This window comes from Antedon mediterranea, chromosome 9, assembly GCF_964355755.1.
Source record: "Antedon mediterranea chromosome 9, ecAntMedi1.1, whole genome shotgun sequence".
NCBI classification, from domain to species: domain Eukaryota; kingdom Metazoa; phylum Echinodermata; class Crinoidea; order Comatulida; family Antedonidae; genus Antedon; species Antedon mediterranea.
In genome coordinates, this window is record NC_092678.1 from 1889708 (window position 1) to 1913710 (window position 24003).

Here is a 24003-nt window from a genome sequence, read left to right on the forward strand (position 1 = left end):
CTAGTTCACACACATCCACTGTCACAAACTCATCCCACCCTACCTACCTAGTATGAAGAATAAATAATAATAAGACGTTTTTGTCGGGCCTCGTCGTATGATGCTCTCTGAGTTGGCCTTAACAGGTTTTCTTACTTATTCTAAGGCTTTTATTGTTTTTCTGTTGATTACTTATTTTATTTTAGCGTTGAGTTTGAACGCCGTAAGGTGTTTTCCTAAATGATGTACGATCAATACGGTACTGGGTATGATCATTCATTCATAGAAGTACTGATGAAGAAGTAAATCTGTGGCGACTATAGAATGGACCCGAGACTTTTAGATGATAGAAGTTTTGAATTATAATCATGTACTCTTTCATTGAAGAAATGTTTCCAAATAGATTACACCATATTGATCTCACAATCTCTTACAGTAAATGGATCAGAAGTAGAGGTAAAGGTTGTATACGTGGATTATGGAAACTGTGAAAGACTGCCACTAAACCGGCTCAGATATCTACTGCCAGAGTTTGCCTCTTTGCAGGCGCAAGCAATCTGTTCTGGTCTAGCTAAGGTACGCTTCTGATGTCAATGATCATCTGCATCTTGCCAGGCATATGGCGCAGTGTATGTAACGTGTGTGGCACTGTATATTAGGCGTTGAATTTTTTATCATGGGATCGCGAGTTGCAATGCTTGTGTCCTTAGGAAAGACACGTTACATTTGCTCCTTTTCACCCAGATGTAGAAATGGGTACCTGGTAAGGTTAAACACAACTGCATTGATTACTAGCTGAAGCATTATGGGAGCTCTGTGCATGTTTGATCCAATGATCAGAGTAATAATGTGAAGTGGCCAAGAGCAAAGTGCAATATATAGCTACTGTACATATTATTATATTAATCATTATTATTGGTTCATCTGCAATCACTCTTTTATAATCTTCCTAGGTGGTCGAAGGAAAAAAAAATTTCATTTTTTATTTTATTTTTTCAGGTGAAGCCGCCAGGCGTTAAGAGCTGGAGCCACGAGCACACATTATTTTTTGTCAAACTAGTTGTCAATCAAAATCTGACCGCGACAGTTTCGTTCCGTCCAGGTACACTAGCGCCGCTGGTTGATCTGACCTATGACCTCATGGCTAACCAGGCTAGTAATTCAGTGTTTACAGATAATGATACGTCACCAACAATAAAGGTAATATAGTGAATTGTTCCTACATTTAAAATACCTGGTTGATGAGTTTAAACCTATAGTATATTGGTACCCTTGTAAAACATTTGAGCCACTACGGCAACATATTCCAGTCAGCTTTGTAATGTTGCATTTGTTTGTCTGACCCTCAAAATCATATTAGTCCATGGGCTGGAGGGGGGTTACCGTGCACCCCCCCCCCCCCCACAGTTAAACTTCTTTGGTATCATTTTTTTCCCACGGACATATAGAGTGAAAAAATCGATGTTAACAAGAAAAATATAGGGATGCATTGTATGTACTTGCGTCATTTGTAATGATCATCAGTGTTTTACCTTCAAATATTTTTTGGGGTAGGGGGTAACATTTATCCTAATAACCCAAGAATCCAACATCTAATTAGTATTATCTTAGTAACATTGTGTAGCATACATCTTCTAAAATCTTTTAAAATTTAAATAAAATTAATCGGAAGATTATTAAGGTCAGTAGAGGTCAAAAGGTCATTGACCTTTTGCAAAATGCAAATTTTTCCCAAAATATAGATAAATTTCAATATCGTATCTACAATTTTCAATATGTTTTATCTTAATTGTGTTTTACTTGTGCTTACTGACATATTGAATAAGAAAATATATGTTAACAAGATTAAAATTGCAGTTCATTATACACAAATTATCATTTTTTATTCTTAAAAATTGCAATAAAAATACATTTTTTGGGGTAGGGTGTAACATTAATAGCAATAACCCAAGAATCAAACATCTAATTAGTATGATCTTTGTGTCGTTGTGTAGCATTCGTGTTTTTTAATCATATAGAATTTTAATCAAATTAATCGAACCATGTTTAAGGTCAGTAGAGGTCAAAAAGGTCACTGACCTTTTGCAAAATTGCAAATATTTGCTATAATGAGATACATTTCAATATCAAATCTCCAATTTTTTCAATACTTTTTATTTTAATTGTGTTTTACTTGTGTTTACTGACATATTGAATAACAAAATATGTGTTAACATGAAAAAAATTGCACTGCATTAATACCAATTGTCATGTAATTTTGTTATTCTTCAAAATTACAATAAAAAGACATAATAGATAATTGTTACCCCCTACCCCAAAAATGTCTTTTTATTGTAATTTTGAAGAACTAGATGGTACGCTCGCTTCGCTGGCGTACCATCTAGGTCGTGCCCACAGATGGTTCTCGAATACATAATAATTTCAGCGTTAAAAAACTGGCGATTTCAAATGTACGTACCGCAGGACAATAATACATGTCGTTTACAGGAACGAATAAATAGACACTGTGATTTATGTACTGAACTAAAATTAGCACCCTGGGAATTACTTCCGAAAGAGAAACTTGTCACAAATTGAGACCAATTGTTTAAGTCAAATTTAAACAAACTTAATTTGTGTTTTGTATGTAACATTAGGGTTGAGGGATGGGAAAGAGGATGGGTGCAAAGAGGAACAATTTTTAAATATATTCTTTATCCATCTATCGAAATATTAATTGTTTTCATGTTTTACAAATAATATACCACTAAACACAGTAAAACATTGCGATGTAATACTTTGTTGAAACTATCACCGTCCTAGTAGATTGAAATAGTATAGTACATGTAACGATACATCACTACGACGTGTATAATATGTTTATATAATGTAAAACAATTTGTGAAAACCACCCCTATTGGTGGCATATCATAAATTCGATTTAATCGTCAATAAATATTAAATTATCTAACTCAACTTAATTAGTAGGCCTAATGGTTTTCAATTGTTTCTTAGAGCCAATTCATACTTAAGTTGGTTCCTAACCCTACCCACCAAAGTTGTTCTGCGTTTAGAGCATGTGATGCACCGTAGGCCTATCCTCTACTGGCTTTACAACGCTACTCATGCCAGTGAGGGAAGGGTGATGATGTCACGTGGGTGGTTTAAAGGAAAGGAACACCCTGGGCTAAATGTGCCACTGTGCTTATAGATAAATGTAATAAAAACATGATTACAATGGTTCAAGGTACAATAGTAAGCAATTTAGTTAAAAAAATAGACTTTTAAACGACAACATATCGGAAATTGAACAGCGCCATTTTGACAGGTTAAGAGCAATTATGTGACGTCAGATTAGGTGGACGCATTCAAGCAAATCCAAGCGTCCATCGTCTTAGTACAGTATTTCAATATGGAAGTGCGGGATATTACCATAAATAAAATCAATTAAATAGCCTAACATACCTAATATTTTCGGAATATGGCTTGGAGTTTTTATAATTCAGAAAATTTGGAACCAGAATATACAGAAAGAGAGTTAGTTTTGCGTCGTGCTTATGAGGAAAAAAGAAGAGAAGAAGAACATTCTCGAGCATAACCAGCCGTCGAAGAATGGTGTACTTGCGGCCAGTGTATCTGTACTGTATGCCTTACTAGGCCTAGAACTCGTGTTGAACGAAAATAAAGTAGACACTGCATCGTCAACCAACAGCCTCCGTTTGGAAGGTTTGCCAGTTAATTCCCCTACCAAACCCCGTTTGAAACAGCTAGGCAATAAAAGTAACAATAGATTAACAATAGCTGAAAGATTTACGAATTGGCTTGCAGAAGAAAAGATTGATCGAAGATTTGTTTACCAAGCCAGCGCATGCTCATACCGTGTCATCGTCGGCCTGCATGACCGCATGTCGCGTTATTAGCCAATCATATTAGCGGATTCGCTTAGCCAATAGAAGCGCCGAATGCAACCGCGAATCTTAAAATTTTCGTCGGCCGTATCTGACGTCACAAACAGGCTGCCATGAGGACAAGATGGCGATTTTCAAATGTCTTGAAAACAGCTTTAAAATCCTGTTTACTAGAAAACTACAAATCCGATTTAAACATAAATTGTTCTGAATATTAAGTTGGTAGGGTTACTTTTATAATAGTTAGGTAAGATATTAGGGTGTTCCTTTCCTTTAACTGCAATAATAAAGAGTTTTACATAATATACGGCGACTGAAAACGCTAGCTCATCATCCGTTAAAAAAATCTATATCCAACCTCTGCAGCACAGATTGAAAAAAAATGGATCGAATTTCTGTTATGAGTATACAGTACTTGCCTTTACGACGCCTGAGGGAATAGACACTTGTGGAACAGAGATTGGAATGTTCCATTCATTTCAAATCAATACATTTGCATAAACGTATATTAAATCTATCAAAATAGTATTTTTTTAAGAAAATCGGCCTGTCTTCAACATTATGATACTGTACTCGAGCTGTTCAACCGGTTTTCAGCTATTAAAAACAATTATCGTAAGAGGAGATAGGAAAATGCGAAGCCTCCTCGCATTTTTGTGGCGGGTATTTTTCAAGATGGACATCCATTAGACAGTGTATACCATGATCGGAAAACACCCCTATTTGGGGCAAATCGTTGAACCTAAATTCGTTTTAATCGTCAATAACTAATTATCGAACTCAATTTAATTAGTAAACAGGGTTACATCAGGCGGTTAAAATCAGTACCGAAAGTACGAATCAACTTTATATACCATATACCATAAACATTCTAGAAATAACGCGCGATTTACCGAATTTTGCCCTTACGTAAATTTATATATAGATAACAAAATTACATGACAATTGGTATTAATGCAGTGCAATTTTTTTCATGTTAACACATATTTTGTTATTCAATATGTCACTAAACACAAGTAAAACACAAGTAAAATGAAAAGTATTGAAAAATTGGAGATTTGATATTGAAATGTATCTCATTATAGCAAATATTTGCAATTTTGCAAAAGGTCAGTGACCTTTTTGACCTCTACTGACCTTAAAAATGGTTCGATTAATTTTATTCAAATTCTATATGATTAAAAAACATGAATGCTACACAACGATCATACTAATTAGATGTTTGATTTTTGGGTTATTGCTATTAATGTTCACCCTACCCCAAAAAATGTATTTTTATTGCAATTTTTAAGAATAAAAAACGATAATTTGTGTATAATGAACTGCAATTTTAATCTTGTTAACATATATTTTCTTATTCAATATGTCAGTAAGCACAAGTAAAACACAATTAAGATAAAACATATTGAAAATTATAGATACTATGTTGAAATTTATCTTTATTTTGGCAAAAATGTGCATTTTTGTAAAAGGTCAATGACCTTTTGACCTCTACTGACCCTACTAATAGTCCGATTAATTTTATTTAAATTTTATAAGATTTTAAAAGATGTATGCTACACAATGGTACCAAGATAATACTAATTAGGTGTTGGATTCTTGGGTTATTGGGATAATTGTTACCCCCTACCCCAAAAATGTCTTTTTATTGTAATTTTGAAGAATAACAAAATTACATGACAATTGGTATTAATGCAGTGCAATTTTTTTCATGTTAACACATATTTTGTTATTCACTATGTCAGTAAACACAAGTAAAACACAATTAAAATAAAAAATATTGAAAATTGGAGATTTGATATTGAAATGTATCTCATTATGGCAAATATTTGCAATTTTGCAAAAGGTCAGTCAGACCTTGATTTAAAAGGAGCGCCATGGCGCTGACGCTCCTTGGCGCTCCTGAAAACGATCAAAGGAGCGCCTAAAATAGCGCTCCCCAACCTGTTACAGTGCGTCATAAAAATATAATATAATGATAAGAATCATAACCCCGAATACAACACACAGTCTATATATAGTCGCGCAAACGATCTTTGTTATGGCTACCCCCAATAGGCTAGGCGCGCCTACGATCTTTGATGTTGCGAGAAAAATATCGTAAACAATTCATTCTAAATATAGTATCAGAACGTTCAATCGGTAGCTCAAAAAGACTGCCGTCAGAAGACCGTAATTATACAGACCTAGTTTTTTTGGTCACATGGCATGAAACGCAATACTCTCTGCTTTACCGCAACATCTCACATGTTTTTTTTTTAACTCAGTATGTGAGGGTGGCTGCCGACGATAAACAGTAATTAAGATCGTGTACCTGGATTTTGTGTCACATGACATGAAACACTCTGTCTGATCTTAATAACTGCTCACATGTTTTCCCCTCCAAATTCTGGTCGGGCCTTTCTTATACACATGTCGCCTTTATGTTAAATCTTATAGTAATTAATATGGAATATATATTTATTTTGCATATATTTTGTTGGTGTCCTAGCCTAGGTGTCGTTGTTTTTATAATTCGCTAACCCAAGGTAGGATTAAATAATGTATAGTGTAGGCCGCCGAAACTAGACTAGATAGATAGCCTCGACTCTCTCTCTCTGCGTGAGCTGAGAGGTCCACGGACCCGATGTCGTCTCGTCGGCGGCGGATTTCCGTCCAAATTAGGATAACCGATGCGTAGGCCTAGCTAGGGTGGCTACAAAAATTGACGTCTACTATCTTTAGATAGGATTTTAATTAGCAAACAATACATTGTTTGTTTGCATTGTCCATGCTTCTAAAGTAAAGGCGATGACAATGGTGTTTACTAACCCTACGGCTACGAACCACCCTACGATCGACGCGTAGATAATTATCATAACAATACATCGTAGACTACGTTCAGAGAACAATGACCTACGATGAATTTTACGTGCGAGAATACCATTTCCGGCCATCTAGAGGTGTCATTTATCAAAATTCGGCTCGCCACAGGCCCAACCATGGTGGGCCTGTGCCTCGAATACTTAATCAAAATAATGGCTCTCCTCAACATATTGAGGAGAGCCATTAGGAGCTCTCCTCTTATATTTATAAATCAAGGTCTGGTCAGTGACCTTTTAACCTCTACTGACCTTAAAAATGGTTCGATTAATTTTATTCAAATTTTATATGACTAAAAACATGAATGCTACACAACGACACCAAGATCATACTAATTAGATGTTTGATTCTTTGGTTATTGCTATTATTGTTACCCCCTACCCCAAAAAATGTATTTTTATTGCAATTTTTAACAATAAAAAATAACAATTGGTATATAATGAACTGCAATTTTTATCTTGTTAACATATATTTTCTTATTCAATATGTCAGTAAGCACAAGTAAAACACAATTAAGATAAAAAATATTGAAAATTGTAGATACGATATTGAAATTTGTCTATATTTTGGGAAAAATTTGCATTTTGCAAAAGGTCAATGACCTTTTGACCTCTACTGACCTTAATAATCTTCCGATTAATTTTATTTAAATTTTAAAAGATGTATGCTACACAATGTTACTAAGATAATACTAATTAGATGTTGGATTCTTGGGTTATTAGGATAACTGTTACCCCCTACCCCAAAAAATATTTGAAGATTAAACACTGATGATCATTACAAATGACGCAAGTACATACAATGCATCTCTATATTTTTCTTGTTAACATCGATTTTTTCACTCTATATGTCCGTGGGAAGAAAATGATACCAAAGAAGTTTAACTGTGTGGGGGGGGGGGGGGGTGCACGGTAACCCCCCTCCAGCCCATGGACTATATGTTCTACGCTCGCGCTAAGGTCAAATTTTCGTTCGCCAAAATGGCGAAAGGTTTTGAAAAACATTAGCCAAATTGAAAATCCTTTAGCCAAATTTAAAAAACCATAAAAATTCGAAAAAATGTTTATTAAATAAATAATGCATGTATTTTTTTTATATTTTATTTCTTTTACATTTATATTATTATTAGGTATCCCAATGAACCTGATTTTCGTTACCGGGATTTTACCACGTTCGTGAAATTTCAAAAAGTGACGTGTCTTTGAAGTTAAAAATACACTATTTCTTTAATGTACCCATGAGAATAAAAATTATATGCCTGGAAAGATCTTGTTTAAGGAATTGTTTTTATATATTTATAATCTATGTTTATTAAATATTTTAATAGAAAACGCGAGTTAAAAATGAGGTACAAAAGCCGGCGAGCCGAAATCCGCGCGCTAAAAATAACTTTGGAAAACACCTACCCATTTTCGCACCCGATCGCACGAGGTCCATAATAGGTGGTGGAGTAATTTTTGTTGCATGTTATCAGGCTTTAAATACTCTTTATTTTGATATGTAAATCGGTTATTACAGTATTATTATGTACATCCGCCTCAAATGTCAATTTTAACGATAAAAATTGAATTTTTGAGTCTTTCTCATTATCAAAATCTGGCTAATTTAGTATTGAATTGAAGCTAATTTATATTTCTGTTTGATAAAACACATCGTTTTATTTGACTTTGCGTGGACCTCGTGCGAAGAGGCCAACAAGACCAACCCCTGAAAAAAATAATCCCTACCATAAATATCAGTGTTTACCATTTTCCTTACGGGGGATTCAGTTCTCCGCTTATTACTAAATTACCGTCGCCCAGGCAATGTGCATGGTATGCATGTATTAGCGTGTTAATTAATGATTGGATAACCCCCGCAGTGGACTGTTCCATTTTCTGAACTAGTCTTCGCCGCACACGAGGCATGTCGAAAAATGTCACCTCTCATCATGGAATATTTGCTTCGAAACGTCAATTTTACCGATTTATTAAATTATTTAATAATTGGAATATTTATCAATCTATTATATAAAACAAGAAATGTACCGCAGAAATTTAAGAAGCTTTGAATTTGCTATGCAGCGGCCGTAACCCATTCTATGTAGACGGCCGAAACGCGCTTTGGCCATGGTTGCCGTTGCAGATACGCTGTTTCTTAGCTATTCAATTTAAAGCGCAACTTTCGGTTAGAATAATCGAAAGGGAAATAAAATTAAACATGTTAACATTATACTATTGAGGTAATTACTTTGTTAAATTTAAAATTCCCCATTTTAAATAACAGAACAGCCTCGTTTACGGAAGTATTCGTCCACATGTTTCTGTTTACATTTTCTTCTCGAAGTTCATTTTCTACGTCGAAGAATAGGGACTTCCCCTTTTATTCGCTCATCATCACGTCGACGACGGCCGGCCACGAACCAATCACATTAACTGTGTGTCATTAAAACGTCATCGAGGCACGCTCTGCGCATGTTTAAACAGAACTAAAAAAATTAACACGGCGATCGTGACGTCGTCACATAAAATGCTGTTGTGGTAAAAAGTGTACCCGAGTCAGAAAGTACCGAAGTGTGGCGAATTCTCGCTCCCATAAGAAGTCACGCCGACCAGGCTAGGCCTAGGCTTGGAAATGTATTTTCGCCAATTTGGCGAACGAGGCAATAATTATTTTCGCCAAATGGAGACTCCAGTCGCCATTGGCGAATTGGCGAGCGGTTAGCGCGAGCGTAGATGTTATGATTTTTTTTCGTGCATCAGGGGTGTTGGTAGCCATTTTAAATAGCCATCATTCTCATCAAAATGTAAACACAAAGTTGAATTCTATTTTTGCCAGGGACTTTATTTTGGTATAAAAATACCAACAGGACTCCTATGGTCTTATGAATGATATTTGAACTATATCATTTTTATTGTTTCAGGTAAATGTTGCTGAGTTAATGATTAAAAACGGACAAGCTGTTCCTTTTAGCCAGATCACTAGACCAAAGAAGAAAATTAGTAAGAGTCATTGTTTATGTTGCATGTCTTTTAAAATCCAGTTAGATCAAGATCAACAGATCTCCAGTTTCTAGTGTTGAATTTAATCAACGTTAAAACTTCACTGTAAACAATCATAAAATATTTGGTGTAAAATAATCAGGTTTTTATTTACCAGCCATGGGATATTACCAAATTTTCTTCTTTACGCTGGTATACAGTAAACCAGTGTAACATCTTTGAGCTGCAATTAAATTTGAACTTTTTATCAAATTCCTTCTCGTGTTGCTGACATATCACTACATTAAACTCTTTCATTCTTTTTTTTTTAAGTATAAAAATGTTTACATTTAAAATACTTTTTTGCAGTGTTTTTTTGTTTCTAAATATATGTGTTACATCAACCAAAGGCAGCTCTATCTGTGTTGCTAATTCAAATTTGTAGTCAAATGCCTTCTCATGTTTTTGCCACGTCGCTAAATTGAACTCTCTATATAATATTTATCAAATTTAAAATACTTTATTGCAGACTATTTGTATGTTTTTCAATATATATATATAATAGGTAATAGTCAACCAAAAGTAGCTTTTTCTGTGTCACAATGCCAAGACATCGGTTCCTCACCAGCTACACCAGAGGATCAACTAGAAGTTCTTAGTCCTATTACAAAAGCCAAGATGATATGCAGTAGATTGAAAAAAGACAACGCAAGTGTAAAAGATGAGAGTATAAAGCTGAGATCTTCAAGTGGCGTCTCTATTTGCAGTAGTAGTAAATCTCTCAGTGTTCCAAGACTGGATATTGGAATCAAGAAAGCCCCTAAAAAGGAAGAAAGTGTCAGAAAAGGTCGAGGTAGAGGTCGTAGGAAGGTTTTGAGTTACTCTAAATCAATCTCGGATGGATCATCAGAAGATGGTATTCAAATTGGAATAAGCTCAAGGAAGAATGCACCTCCAAGGATTCCATCTTTTCAGAAAGATTTCATTACACAATCGGAAACAAACGTAAAGGACCGTCCAACAGTCACTTCAAACCAGTCTTTGCTGCCTAAAACATCACCACCTTCTAACAAATCTGCAACTGTACCACCAGCAAAGACAACCAAGGTGGTCTCTGAAGTGCCAACATCCTTAGCTGAAAGAAAAAATAAAATTGAAGCAGGAATGTGCATCAATATTGCAGTCTCTGACATCACCAGTCCTACAGAATTTTACTCGCATATCATTAGTAGTGATGCACCTAAATTAGATTACTTGATGGATGAACTAAATGACTACTTGAACACCAGTTCATCTGAAGAGGTTGATACAAACTTTGATGTTGGTGCCATTTGTTCTGCAAAATACTCTGAAGATGAGAGATGGTGTCGAGTCAAAATTCTTGAAATGAAAAAGCAGAAAATGGAAAAGTCTGACCAAGAAGAGGAGATGGTTTTCATCCACTATGTGGATTTTGGGAATACTGAGTGGGTTCGTAGATCTGAAATTCGTAAACTACCATCCTGGTTCTTTGATCTGCCACCTCAGGTGATCAGGTGTTCGCTTTCTCATGTTTACCCAAAGAAAAGAGATGCGAAAGAAGATTCAGTAACAGAAGGTTAGTCTGACAATTTCTTTTTAAAAAAAAACTTTTAAAACTGCAATGCATTATTGTAAGAGCTGAAAGAAAAGCATAGTTACACCAATTCTTAAAAAATAAATTGTGTATTACTAAAAGAAAGACAGAGCTCTAATTGTCGTTTTGGTCTCTCAACATGACATAACTAGGTATTTATTAAGCTTTTTAGTTTATGTAATTGTTTAACTGTCTGTTAAGCTTGGTTTTCACTAGAACACAATGCAAGAACACAATTTGACCAATCGGTGTGTGGGTTAGTAAATAAACTGTTGCGTGTCATTGGTCAACAACTTATTTACATCCTTGCGTTGTGTCTTAATGTGAACCAAGCTTAAAGAATAAATCATAACTACGCTTTTTTTTTAGATGGTTGGTCTCGAGAAGACATTGCACAGTTTGGTCACCTTACAGGGTATCTCCAAAGGATCTCAGCAAAATGTATATCAACTGAAGAAACATCAAAGTAAGTTATCTGGAAGATCTAAGTGGTCATGTCCACATTATTCTACTGCAGGTACTGTAGTATTAACTGTTTTTGTGTTACTCCAATTAGAGTAACTATTAGTTACTTGATCACTTTTGTGATATGTGCGCTGTATAAATTGTATTATTATTATTAGTGTATTATTTTAGATTGTTGTAATCTAGAAGTTTATAAGCGTAATAATCAGATGATAGGATACCCTAAAAAAGTTTAGGTTTAAGAGAAAACAAAATGTAGTTATACTGCATGTGGAAAGAAAAACATTTGATTTTCCAAAAATACAAATGTGTGTCAATTTAAAGAAAAACCTTGCTGCAGTTTGCACAGGTACTTTTTGTTTAATAAAATGCAATTGTTTTGCCTTATTTTAGCATGGTAATTCACCAAGTGATATTAAAAAAGGTCATTGACGGTGTACAGTCATGCATCAATGAACAGATGGTGACCTTGGGTCATGCTGAATCAGACATGTTTGAGGCTCAATGCGGTAAGGCTTGAAAAAAGGAAATGAGTAATTTGAATTTTATTTTTTTTTAAATGGTGTTCATATACAGGATATAGGCACATCACATGTTGTTGTCACATTAATTTTGATAGTGCAAACTGAACAGACATACAAACAAACAACATGTAATGTATTTTCAGATATTCCAGTTGTTAGGATTGATCATAAAGATTTAAAACAGGAATGTGCACCAACAACAGAAAGTCCGTCATCTGTCCAACCTGTCAACTCGTGTATCATTGCAGAAAGCGTGGCGCTAGATAATTGGAACCCAATGATGGAGGACTTCATATCCCAACGGAATGCATATAATATTGATGTCGATGATCCTGGCATAGCTACTGTTGGCTATAGTATGTATATACAGTATTTTATTTAATTACGTCTGCTCCCTCGAGAGCTGTTATGGGTAATGGTATGGATATGTGGCAGGTATGGGTTGAAACCTGTGGCATGTTGCTTACTCCTAAAGGCATTTGTGCACCGTACACTATTTGAAAATAGTCGTCTTCCGGTTTGTTGATCATATCATATAACCCAAAACCATGGAACTTTACCCACAAACCTGAGACTTGACCCACAACCCTGGGACCTTACCCAAAAGCCATTGGACTTTACCACAACCCATTGGACTTTACCACAACCCTGGTACTTTACCCAAAATTCTGGGACTTTACCCACAACCCATTGGACCTTACCCAAAACCCATTGGACCTTACCCACAACCCTGGGACTTTACCCACACTTTCAATTTAATTCAGATGGGGTTGGCATAATAATACTAAAATAGCTGGTATATGAGTTCTGACAGATATTACTCGGCAAGATTTGTTATTATTTTCAGAAAGTGATGTAACTAATAAGGTCTGTCGATTTTATGCAAGGGGTGACTTGTGTTTCCAAGGTGATAATTGTCAATATCTTCATTCCTCAGGTAATGAAATCTTCTTGTTTTCCAAAAAAAAAAATATATATATACAATTGGTATTTTAAATAACATTTTATAAAATAGATTTTCTACATAATTTTCATGTCTTAAAATGTCTTTTAATTAGGTGATCATTTAGAATAAAATGATCACCTATTGTTATTGTATGAAATCTTATTAGGCTTTATTTCTTTCTGTACAGATTTTGTGTGTCAATTATCTCAAAAAGTAAAATGTCAATGATCACAAAAATTTCACAATATCTTTCAAATACTGTAACTTAATCCTAATAAGCTTTTCAGCGTGATCACTTAACCGTGACTTCATTTATACGCCATTTTGTGAAATCACATTATCAATCATATCTCCATAGAAATTGCCTTCTCCCAGTAACCTTTTTAGTGTGGGTTCGAATGCCTTTAAAAATTACTATAATAGCAAAATCAATCATGTTTCTGGTTTTTCTCTCGAAGAAATTGACGAGAGCCTTATCGAAGAGGAATTGAGAAATCTCAACCCATCTAAAAGTGTAGGCCTTGATCAGATTCCTGCAAAATTTCTTAGACACGGAGCTCCTAATATTAAAATACCAATAACACATATAATTAACCTCTCCATTAAATACGAACGTATTCCCTTGGATTTTAAACTCGCAAAAGTCACGCCCCTTCATAAAAAGAATTCCAGAACTGAGGCTAACAATTACAGACCTATAAGCATTCTCTCCTCAGTTTCGAAAATTCTGGAGAAGGTGGTATATATACAAGTTTCCGATTAACTTGAAAGGAATCAACTTATCTACGATCATCAATCCGGTTTTCGTAGATCATTTTCTACCGACACATGTCTTATCCATCTTAGAGATCACCTTAGAGTTCAAATGTCAAATGGTTTATTTACGGGTATGGTTTTACTCGATGTCCAAAAGGCCTTTGACTCGGTCAATCATGATATTTTGTGTAAAAAACTTAAGTATCTAGGATGCCGGTCTATTGGTTGGTTTCAAGCGTACCTGTCTGGGCGAAATCAGATTGTCGATATTAAAGGTACCAAATTGGACTCTATTGAGATTGGATGTGGAGTCCCCCAGGGTAGCCTTTTGGGTCCTCTCTTGTTTCTTATTTACGTGAATGACCTACCATCTAGTATCGAAAGTGATTGTAAAGTTGTTTTGTACGCTGACGATTGTGCAATTTTTTACTCCCATAAAGATCCAATCGCAATCCAATCTAAACTCCAAAACAATCTCGTATCATGCAATAATTGGCTGATCGACAATCAACTTTCGCTTCATATGGGTAAGACCGAATGCATCCTGTTTGGTTCTAAACGTAGATTAAGCAAAGTAAACGAATTCTATATTGATTGCTTTGGAATGACTATAAATGGATCAAAATCTATCAAATATCTAGGTATTGAGATTGACCATAATGTATCAGGTGACGTCATTGCCCGCTCTGTTATAAACAAAGCAAACAGCAGACTGAAATTTCTGTACCGACAATCATCATTTCTTAATTCACATTGTCGCAAAATTCTTAGTTTTGCTTTAATCCAACCGATGTTGGATTATTCGGTTTGCTCATGGTCTTCTACGGTAAATAAAAATTTAAAATCAAAATTACAAACGACTCAAAACAAAATGGTTCGTTTTATAAAAAAGTTAGGTCCCCAATCTCATGTTGGTCAATCTCAGCTAAACGACTTTGGTATGTTAAAAGTCCAAGACCGTGTCGAATTTCTTAGAGTCTGTCATGTTTTTAAAATATATAATCATTGTTGTCCACCTTATTTATGCAATCGTTTTATTAGAATTTCAGACAGTCATAATTACAATACTAGGGGATGCAATTTTAATTTTAGAATCCCAACTATCAAGCCAATGGCACATGTGACCTTTTTTTACAATGCTATTAAAGAATGGAATAATTTACCAATTAACATTAAGGAATCACAAACTGTTTGTTGTTTTAAAAGTAAAGTTAAAAAGTATCTACAGGAACGTTCACTAGCTCTAGAAACTATTTAATAAGCGCTTCTTCTTTTTTTTATGTCCTTTTTGCTGTTTTTTGTAATTTTTATATGTTGCTTTGTTTGTCTTTTTTGCTGTTCTTTCAAAGGACCTCATTGGAAACAAGTCCGTAGAGGTAGAGTATTTTATGTACTGATGCCGAAATAAATCAAATCAAAATCAAATCAAATCACGATCAATTTAGAGCATGAATTAGGCCATTTGCGTGTTTCAAAAAATTACTGCGCAAAAAAAACATTTTGCGCGCGCGATACTTAAAAAGCGTAAAAAATGCGATTTTTTTTACAAATCGCATTCTACTCACCATCCTTAGTACATTCACCAAATTTGAGTCAGTTCCGACTTAAAATAACGCTATACGAGCAGGTTAAAAATGACAAAATGCGCAAATTAATTGCATCAAAGTGCTGAAAATGTTGAAAAATAAGGCCTTTTTAAAATGAATATAACTCTTCAGAATGGAAGGTGACCCCCAATTTTTTTAACTTAACCAATGAGTTGTAGATATAAATGTATATACACATTAGACGTACAAAATGGTATGACGTCATCAAATGGCCACTTGAATTTAAAAATTAGTAATTTTTATCTTTTTGTGTGGGTTATCACATTCAATAGAGCGCATCTCCGATATTTGAACCCAATTTTCGAACAAATTTTAGTATGTGCTTGCTCAATTAATTATCTAATTATCTTTCTCATGAGTTGTCAATATTTTCATTTTGATGACGTCATCATGCGTAAAAACTTGAATAACCTAGGTCGTGTATTTTCAGCTACACCATACATTTGAATATCTTACAGCTCTTCAGAATTAAAGGTGACCTTGAAGATTATAATTTATTGTAAAAGCTGATGAAATGTAGATATGAATTCATATAAAAATTAGGCCTAATGTTGTGACATTATGAAATGGTCAGTTGAAGTTAAAAAGTAGTTTTTTTCTCTCTTTCGTCAAATTTATACAAATTTCAAAGAGCGCGCATTGTGCTTCTACGTGTCAAATTCTCTTCCTATCCTTATATTTATTTGCTCAATTCATTATCTTTCTAAATTGTCATCTTCGAGTTTATTATGATAATTCCATCATACCAAAAAATTAGAACATGATGTGGGTCTCATAATTTCACCTATGCTACACTGTATATAGATATACAGTATGACACATAGGTACAACTCAGCACTAAAGTGTATATGCATCATGTCATAGGTTGGCGTACATCAACTTTTTACGATCGCATTTTAGCGTACATGCATGTTTAAAAAATGTTAATTTCATTAAAATGATAAAAATTATCACCTATAATTCGTCAAAGTGACAAATTAAATTCTAGTTGTTGTTAGTACTGTTTATTTTTATTTCAAATCTATACTGTACAAAACATACCCCTTTCATTCACATCGCTTCAACTGCAGAGTTTTCACACACTGCCATGGTACACAGTGTACAAAACATCTGTGTGATCTGAGTCTGTGCAAACTCTTGAGGTTTGCTTGTGAAAGAGCTATTAGCAAATTCTAAAATTAAAGACAATCCTTCTATAATGTGTACTAAACATAGGCCAGGCAAAAATAGAGTTTGCTAGTTTGATAAACTATTGCAATTATTGTTTTGTGTAGAAATCAAAAGAGAAACTGTAGATGCATATTGGAATGACAATCCATTGTCACTACCGGACGAGGGCAGCTGTGTTGCCATGCAAGTAAAGTCCTACTATAGTGCAAGCCATTTCTGGGCTCAGTTGCCATTCGGCGCCAAGGCATTGCAGGACGTAAAGGTAGAACGGCATGAACATGCTTTAGAGGAGGAGGGGGAGACCCTGGAAAGCTTGGTTGAGTCGATAAAGTAAGTATATACTGTTAATAAGACAGAATACATTTTGCATGGACACTTTATCCCATTCTATTGTATTGTGTGGCCGAGCAGTTAAGACAGTGGAACCGTAAATTTTGTTTAGCAATATTGCTAATCAAACTGATTTTTAAGTCGAGAAACATAGTTTTGTATTGTATTTTTTGCTACACAATTTTCAAAATGTGTAGCAATAAGGTTGTTTTGTATAGCTTTTTGCTACGCTACACTGGCGAAAATGTTCCCTGAAGGGTTCAAGGCTCACTGCCATGGTTGTTGGTGAAACAAGTTTTTTTGGATATAAAGACTATAAACCGTAGGTCCAGTGTACACAATATGGTTGTGTGCACCTAGTACATCTTTCAAGACGAGTAAGAGTTACCCCAGTATACTAGCTTACACAGCCACTGTTGAATGATGAAAGAGCACCAGAATTGGCAGCACTGACATGACATGACCGTTGGGGGAGAAGCATGTCATTAAATAGTGTAACATCTAAAGTACACAGCACCATGAAAAATGATTGTTGGAATTGTATATATACAAAAGGAAATTTCTTATTACTATTGTTTTAATATCTATTGTTTTAATATCCATCAGCAATATTTATGGAAAGTCTTCGCATACAACTCATACCACTGATTTACTGTTAAAAGCTGATGGTGAACTAGTGTGTTGCAAGTACCAGGCTGACAACAAATGGTATAGAGCTAGAGTCACATCCACAAATGCAGAGGAAAACACAGTACAGGTATTTAATTATCCTCCCTAAAAACTTTTGCATATTTCTGCATATTTTCACTCAAAAAACACCCGATTGTCTGCACTGTATTGAATTTGTTCAGAATCTGATACAAGTTTCATGATATAGTTAAACATGTTAGGCGTCATGTCCAAATGTTTCCAAACGTACAAACCGCGTCAAACGGTCACTGTTGATAGCTTGATCGTTTAACGCGTACAACGATCGTAAAAGAGCTAATTAATTTATGCATTTAGTATTGTACCGCCCACCGCCCACTGTAATTGTTTAGCCGTTAGACGTCGTTTGTTTTAAAATGTCTATTTAGAAGCATGGACAATACACACAAACAATGTATTGTTCGCTAATTAAAATCCTATTTAAAGCTGGAAGACGTCAATTTTTGTAGCCGCCCTACGCATCAGTTATCCTAATTTGGCCGGAAAAATCAGCCGACGAGACGACATCGGGCCCATGGACCTCAGCTCACACAGAGAGAGTTCAAGCTAGCCTAGTTTTGGCGGCCTACACTATAAATTATTTAATCCTACCTTGGTGGGTTAGCGAATTATAAAAACGACACCTAGGCTAGGACACCAACAAAATATATGCAAAATAAATATATATTCCATGTTAAGATTTACCAGTCATAGGCCTTTTAAATGATTAATATATTGTGTAAAGAAAAAGGCCCGACCAGAATTTGGAGTGGGAAAAACATGCGAGTGGATCGGAGTCTGGGAACAGTTTAGATATAAATAGAGGAAATCCAGGTACACGATCTTAATTACTGTTTTATTGTCGTCAGCACAGCACCCACCACCCTCTAATGGACGGCCGGCCGTACTGAGTTAAAAATATCATGTTATTGTTAGAGGTTGTATTGAGGTAAAACATTGAGTAGTATCGCGTTTCATGCCAAAAAAACCAGGTCTGTATTAATTACGGTCTTCTCTGTCGGCAATCTTTTTGAGCGACTTGAACGTTTTGATACCATATTTAGAATGAGTGTTTTACCATCTTTTTTGTGAGCATCGTTTCTGGATCGACGGATGTTCGATATATACGAAGATCGCATCCACAATGGATTAACGCGATCTTTTTTTTACAATATACAGTTATTTACTTGTGCTTTTCAAATTTGCGAAAGTTTTATGTCACAAAAGTGTCTGGTTTTACTATATTATGCTAGTAAATTCTAACTTAGTTAACAAATTAAAAGATACAGCGACGACAAAGCTCAAAAGCCTTCAGAAAATAAATACAAAAATCAATATATTCCTTGTTTAATAAGTATAATAATTATTATTATTAATACAACTAGGCCCTTGTGCAACGGAAAAATAGCCAATGATTTATATATTTGTTTTCAAGAATATTTTACGAGGGTGGTCATTAGGGACCCTCACAAAATTACAATATGACGAAACATATATAACAATAAAAATTAAATTAAAATAAATCAAATTTATAAAGACAAACAAAATAAAATAAAGCACAAAAATAGAATCAAACATTAATTAAATGAATTAAATTAAGGATCAGTCATCTTTTCAACGATTTAAATAAGATTACCGACCGACAGAATTTGAAGTAAAAACATGTGAGCGCTCTGAACAGGAGGAGAAAGAGGATATCGCGTGACCAACATCTAGGTACTTGTTTGTTTACCTTCTTATGTTATCGGCTTGCAATCTATGAGAGCGCGAACACCGACGGTCGACCGAGCATTCACTGCTGCTATTTTTAGAAGACCTTTTTTTTTTATCATCATCGGCTACTGTAGACGTTCGCTAATGCATTTAGAAGTGAGATGTGAATAGTTCACCGGTGGCGTGGCACATCGTGTTGCTGCTATTGTCTCAGGTGCTTAGTTCATCGTATTCAATTCAATTCAATTCAATTCAAGGAACATTTATTCACGTCCAAAAGACAAAAGTAACAAAAACAAAATGGCAAGTGATAAAACAAGAAAATGGACGAAGGCAAATCCCAAAAAGATTACAATCTTGTGACGGGATTGCCTTTACAAAATATTTAAATAAGAGAAGAAAAAAAAAAAAAAAAAATATATAAATAAAGAAAATAAATTAATTAGACAATAAAGAAATACAAAATATATATAAAACCAGTAGATAAAAGTTGGAATAAAAAATAAAAAAAGAACAGAAAAAAGTACAGCTGCATGGCATATAGCGAATATGATGACAATTGAATAATAAAGATAGCAAGTCACGGAACATGGAAAAAACGACCATATCAATCATATCGATCAGTAATGAGGCAAAAGGTAATTTTTTATGTTATTATTAAATGAATAGCGGTTGGCAGCACAGGAAATTGAGGGGGGTAAAATTGTTAAACAATAGAGGTCCAGAATATCTAATGCTATGTTGAAAATAATTGGTGTTATGGTTAGGGATATATATGTTATTTCTTGTTCTAGTATAATATTTATGAACGGTATTATTAGGAGCGAAAAGGTCGTTTAGATGGCAAGGGAGAAGTGAGTGAGTGGCCAAAAAAACAAAGACACCTTGCTGGGATAGGTTAATGTCCGAGAGTTTGAGAAGATTGAGTTTGGAGAATAAGTGGGAGGAATGTGACAGTGGATGAGCGCCAGATATAGTCCTGATAGCTTTTTTTTGTAGGATAGAGAGTTTAATGATGTTTGAAGGGTAAGTGTTGGCCCAGACAATGTTACCATAGCTCAAATAAGGAAGGATGAGTGTGCAATAAAGGGTCCTGAGAATATTAGTTGGGAGGAAGGAAGAAAGCCTAGAAATGATCCCAAGGTTCTTAGACACTTTGTTCTCAATTTCTTGGATATGGGGTTTCCATGAGAGAGAGTTGTCGATGATAATGCCAAGAAATTTATTATACTTAACAGAGGGGATTTCTTGATTATCAATAACGACTTTAAATGGGGACACATCAATACCTCTAGTCAACTGCGGGGTTCCGAATAGGATGTAACTACATTTATTATGATTGAGGGAGAGTTTGTTGGCAATAAAGTACTGGGACAAGGGGATAACGTTGGTATTAAAGGTGTCAAAAAGAGTTTGGATATTTTTGTTGGCATGAAAAACTGTAGTGTCATCAGCATATAGAAAAAAATTTAGCAGGTTTGAGGTTCGGTGGATATCATTAATGTAAAAGGTGAACAGAAGCGGGCCAAGTAAGGAGCCCTGGGGAACGCCACAGGTGATAGGGCAAAAATTAGAAATAGAGTTAAAATATTTAGTACATTGGGAGCGGTTAGTGAGATAGCTTTTGAAAACGTTTAAGGCGGGTCCTCGGATTCCATAGTGAGACAATTTAAAAAGAAGAATATTATGATCAATGGTGTCGAAAGCCTTGGAAAGGTCGATGAAAAGTCCGATTCCAAATTGACGATTTGCGAATGCATGAATAATTTTGTTAGTGAGGTCGATCAAAGCCATGGAGGTGTTATGTCCTTTTCTAAAGCCATATTGTCTCTTGAAGAGGATGTTATGTTTGCTGATAAATGAAAATGTTCTATCATAGATAATTCTTTCCAAGGCTTTCGAAAAGATTGACAGGATGGAGATAGGACGATAGTTAGAAAGGTTGGATTTGGGGCCAGATTTGTAAACAGGGGTAACTCGCGCCAGCTTCAACCGGTTCGGAAAAACACCTTTGCAGAGGACAAGATTAAAAATGTGACACAAGGGAAGGGAGATAAGGTTGATAACATGTTTAATGGCTTTAGTATGGAAATCATCAGTACCAGGAGCTTTATTGTTATCGAAGGAGGAGATAATTCTTATGATATCCTCTTCTAGGACGGGGGTTAAGAACATTGATTTCGGATTTGGTTGAGGAAGAAATTCTTTGAAAGAAACATTGCTGGGAGGGATTTTGTTAGCAAGGGAGGGTCCGATTTCGACAAAAAAATCATTAAATGCTTTAGAAATAATGACGGGGTCTTTAGTTGGTACTCCGTTACAGTTGACAGGGGTATTGCCTTTGTGTTGGTTTCGGTTTTTATGGTTCAATAAAGAGTTAATTGATTTCCAGGTTGCCTTAATATCATTTTTTTGCTTGGTGAAAATATCATGAAAGTGGATTCTTTTGGCAATTTTGATAGTGGAGTTAAGTTTATTACGATATCGTTTATATTTGATTTCATTGGCAGGAGAAGGGCGGTGAAGAAATTTTGCATAGAGTTTATGTTTATACTTTATTGATTTTAGCAGTCCATTTGACATCCAAGATTTAATTTTTTTGTTCTTGTTTGTATTGTTCCTTTTCAGTAACGGGAAGTGTTGGTCATAAAGGGCTTTAAGTGTGTTATCAAAGAGGTCATAAGCAAAGTCAGGATCATTAGAATTAAGGATATCAAACCAAGTTTGATTAGAGACATCATGGTAAAAGTTGTTAAGAGACGTATTGTTAATCTGTCTGAGAGATGGGATCTCTTCATTGTTTGAGCTAGTGGCAAAACTATCAGAGAGGTTTGAAATATTAAAAACAGGGAGATGATCAGAGATATCACTATATAGCAGACCACTTATATGAGAACAATCAAATTGATTTGTAATAATATTATCTAATAATGAGGCTGTGGAATTTGTTATTCTGGATGGTCTGTCGATAAGTGGAAGATAGTGATTGCTAAACAGTGTGTTAATGAATTGACGGGCAGTATTGTCGGATTCATGTTTAAGAATGTCAATGTTAAAGTCTCCAAGAATATAAACATTTTTATTTTCTTTTGTTAAATTGGAAAGGACAATGTCAAGTTCAATTAAGAATTGATTTGGGTCAGAGGAGGGGGGTCTATATACAGTACCCACTATAATGTTTTTGTGATGAGGCCGTTTAATTTCAATAAAGATGGATTCGCAGTTGGAAGGGTGTGGGTGTAGGTCACTTCTAATGGAGAATTGTAGAGTATCAAGGATATACATGGCGACTCCTCCACCGTCTTTATGGGTTCTGTGGTTAGAGACAAAATTATAATTTGGGAGTTGGACCAAAGGATTATCGTACTTGAGCCAAGTTTCACTTACTCCAATAATATCGAAAGGCAGATTAATGGATGATAGGAGTTGTTTAATTTCATCAATGTGCTTGAGGATGCTTCTAGAGTTGAAATGAATAGTGGAGAAGCAATCAGAAAGGGAGTCAACAGGAAATTCATTAGGATCATAATATTGAGAGGGACTGTGGTTGCTGTTGGTGAAAAAATTTGAGTCGGGATCAATGTTAGATGTAGAATTGCCAAGGTTCCTGTTAATGTTACGGTTGTCTGAATAGCTGGGCAAGGGGAAGAAGTTTATGTTTGATAATCGGTCGTGGTACGATGTTCCGTCATCTGCGTTAAGGTTGTACATCAAGTAAAAAATGAAAATATAAAAAGAGAAATCTGTTCAGTGAAAATACTAGTTAATATATAATTTAAAATATATGTATAAAATATATATAAATAAATATACACTGTATAAATAAATAAACAAATATTAGATCAAACTGAATATTGGAAAAAAGAAAAATTAACAATGCATAAAAACAAGACTGTCAAAGTAAGGCGAGTTAAGCAGAACTCCGGCAAGGAACTAAAAATTGCAAAACAACAAGAGAACATTATGGAATGGTATAAACAATTATGAAAACTACATAATTGAACTTCCTAATGATATTTTCAGTCGGCTATGTAAAAGAAAGCAACTAAAAAACATTCCAGGCCCCTGTTTATTATTAATATTAAATTATTTATTGAGGTTACGAACTTATAAACATTTTAGAATGATGTTTGAGATCGGCACCCCTGGAATACAAACTCTCTTAATTAAAAGGCAAACTGAAACGAATTGTTTGGGCCTGTTTGTGATGACTCATCGTTAAACAACGTTGACGAAGCGATTCGCAACGACGTTAAACGATTCGTAAAAATCAGTCAAGCATGTAAGTGGGCGGAACTATTACAAGCTATGCATATTGTCCATTTTCCAAACGTTCTGACGATTTTAGAATTTTCACGCTAACGCTAAAACAAAAGAAAACGCGATTAACGCTCTTTGTCAGTTTGAAAACATTTGGACATGACGCCTTAGTCACATGTTACAATTAATTTTTAGGTTAAAGTAAACACAGTGTCACATGTGGTCTGTATATAGAAAATTGT

At 34.9% G+C, this 24003-nt stretch overlaps 1 protein-coding gene across 1 annotated transcript in view; it reads left to right on the forward strand.

The window, feature by feature from the left end:
- The window catches only part of LOC140059540 (tudor domain-containing protein 1-like), a 37845-nt gene that overhangs the window by 6574 nt on the left and 7268 nt on the right, over positions 1-24003 (forward strand). The window contains exons 6-15 of the mRNA XM_072105478.1: positions 416-555; positions 979-1179; positions 9631-9709; positions 10254-11285; positions 11673-11769; positions 12162-12277; positions 12436-12648; positions 13140-13229; positions 16876-17101; positions 17708-17858. Coding sequence (XP_071961579.1) covers positions 416-555; positions 979-1179; positions 9631-9709; positions 10254-11285; positions 11673-11769; positions 12162-12277; positions 12436-12648; positions 13140-13229; positions 16876-17101; positions 17708-17858 — 2345 coding nt within the window. The remainder of the gene's footprint in view (positions 1-415; positions 556-978; positions 1180-9630; positions 9710-10253; positions 11286-11672; positions 11770-12161; positions 12278-12435; positions 12649-13139; positions 13230-16875; positions 17102-17707; positions 17859-24003) is intronic.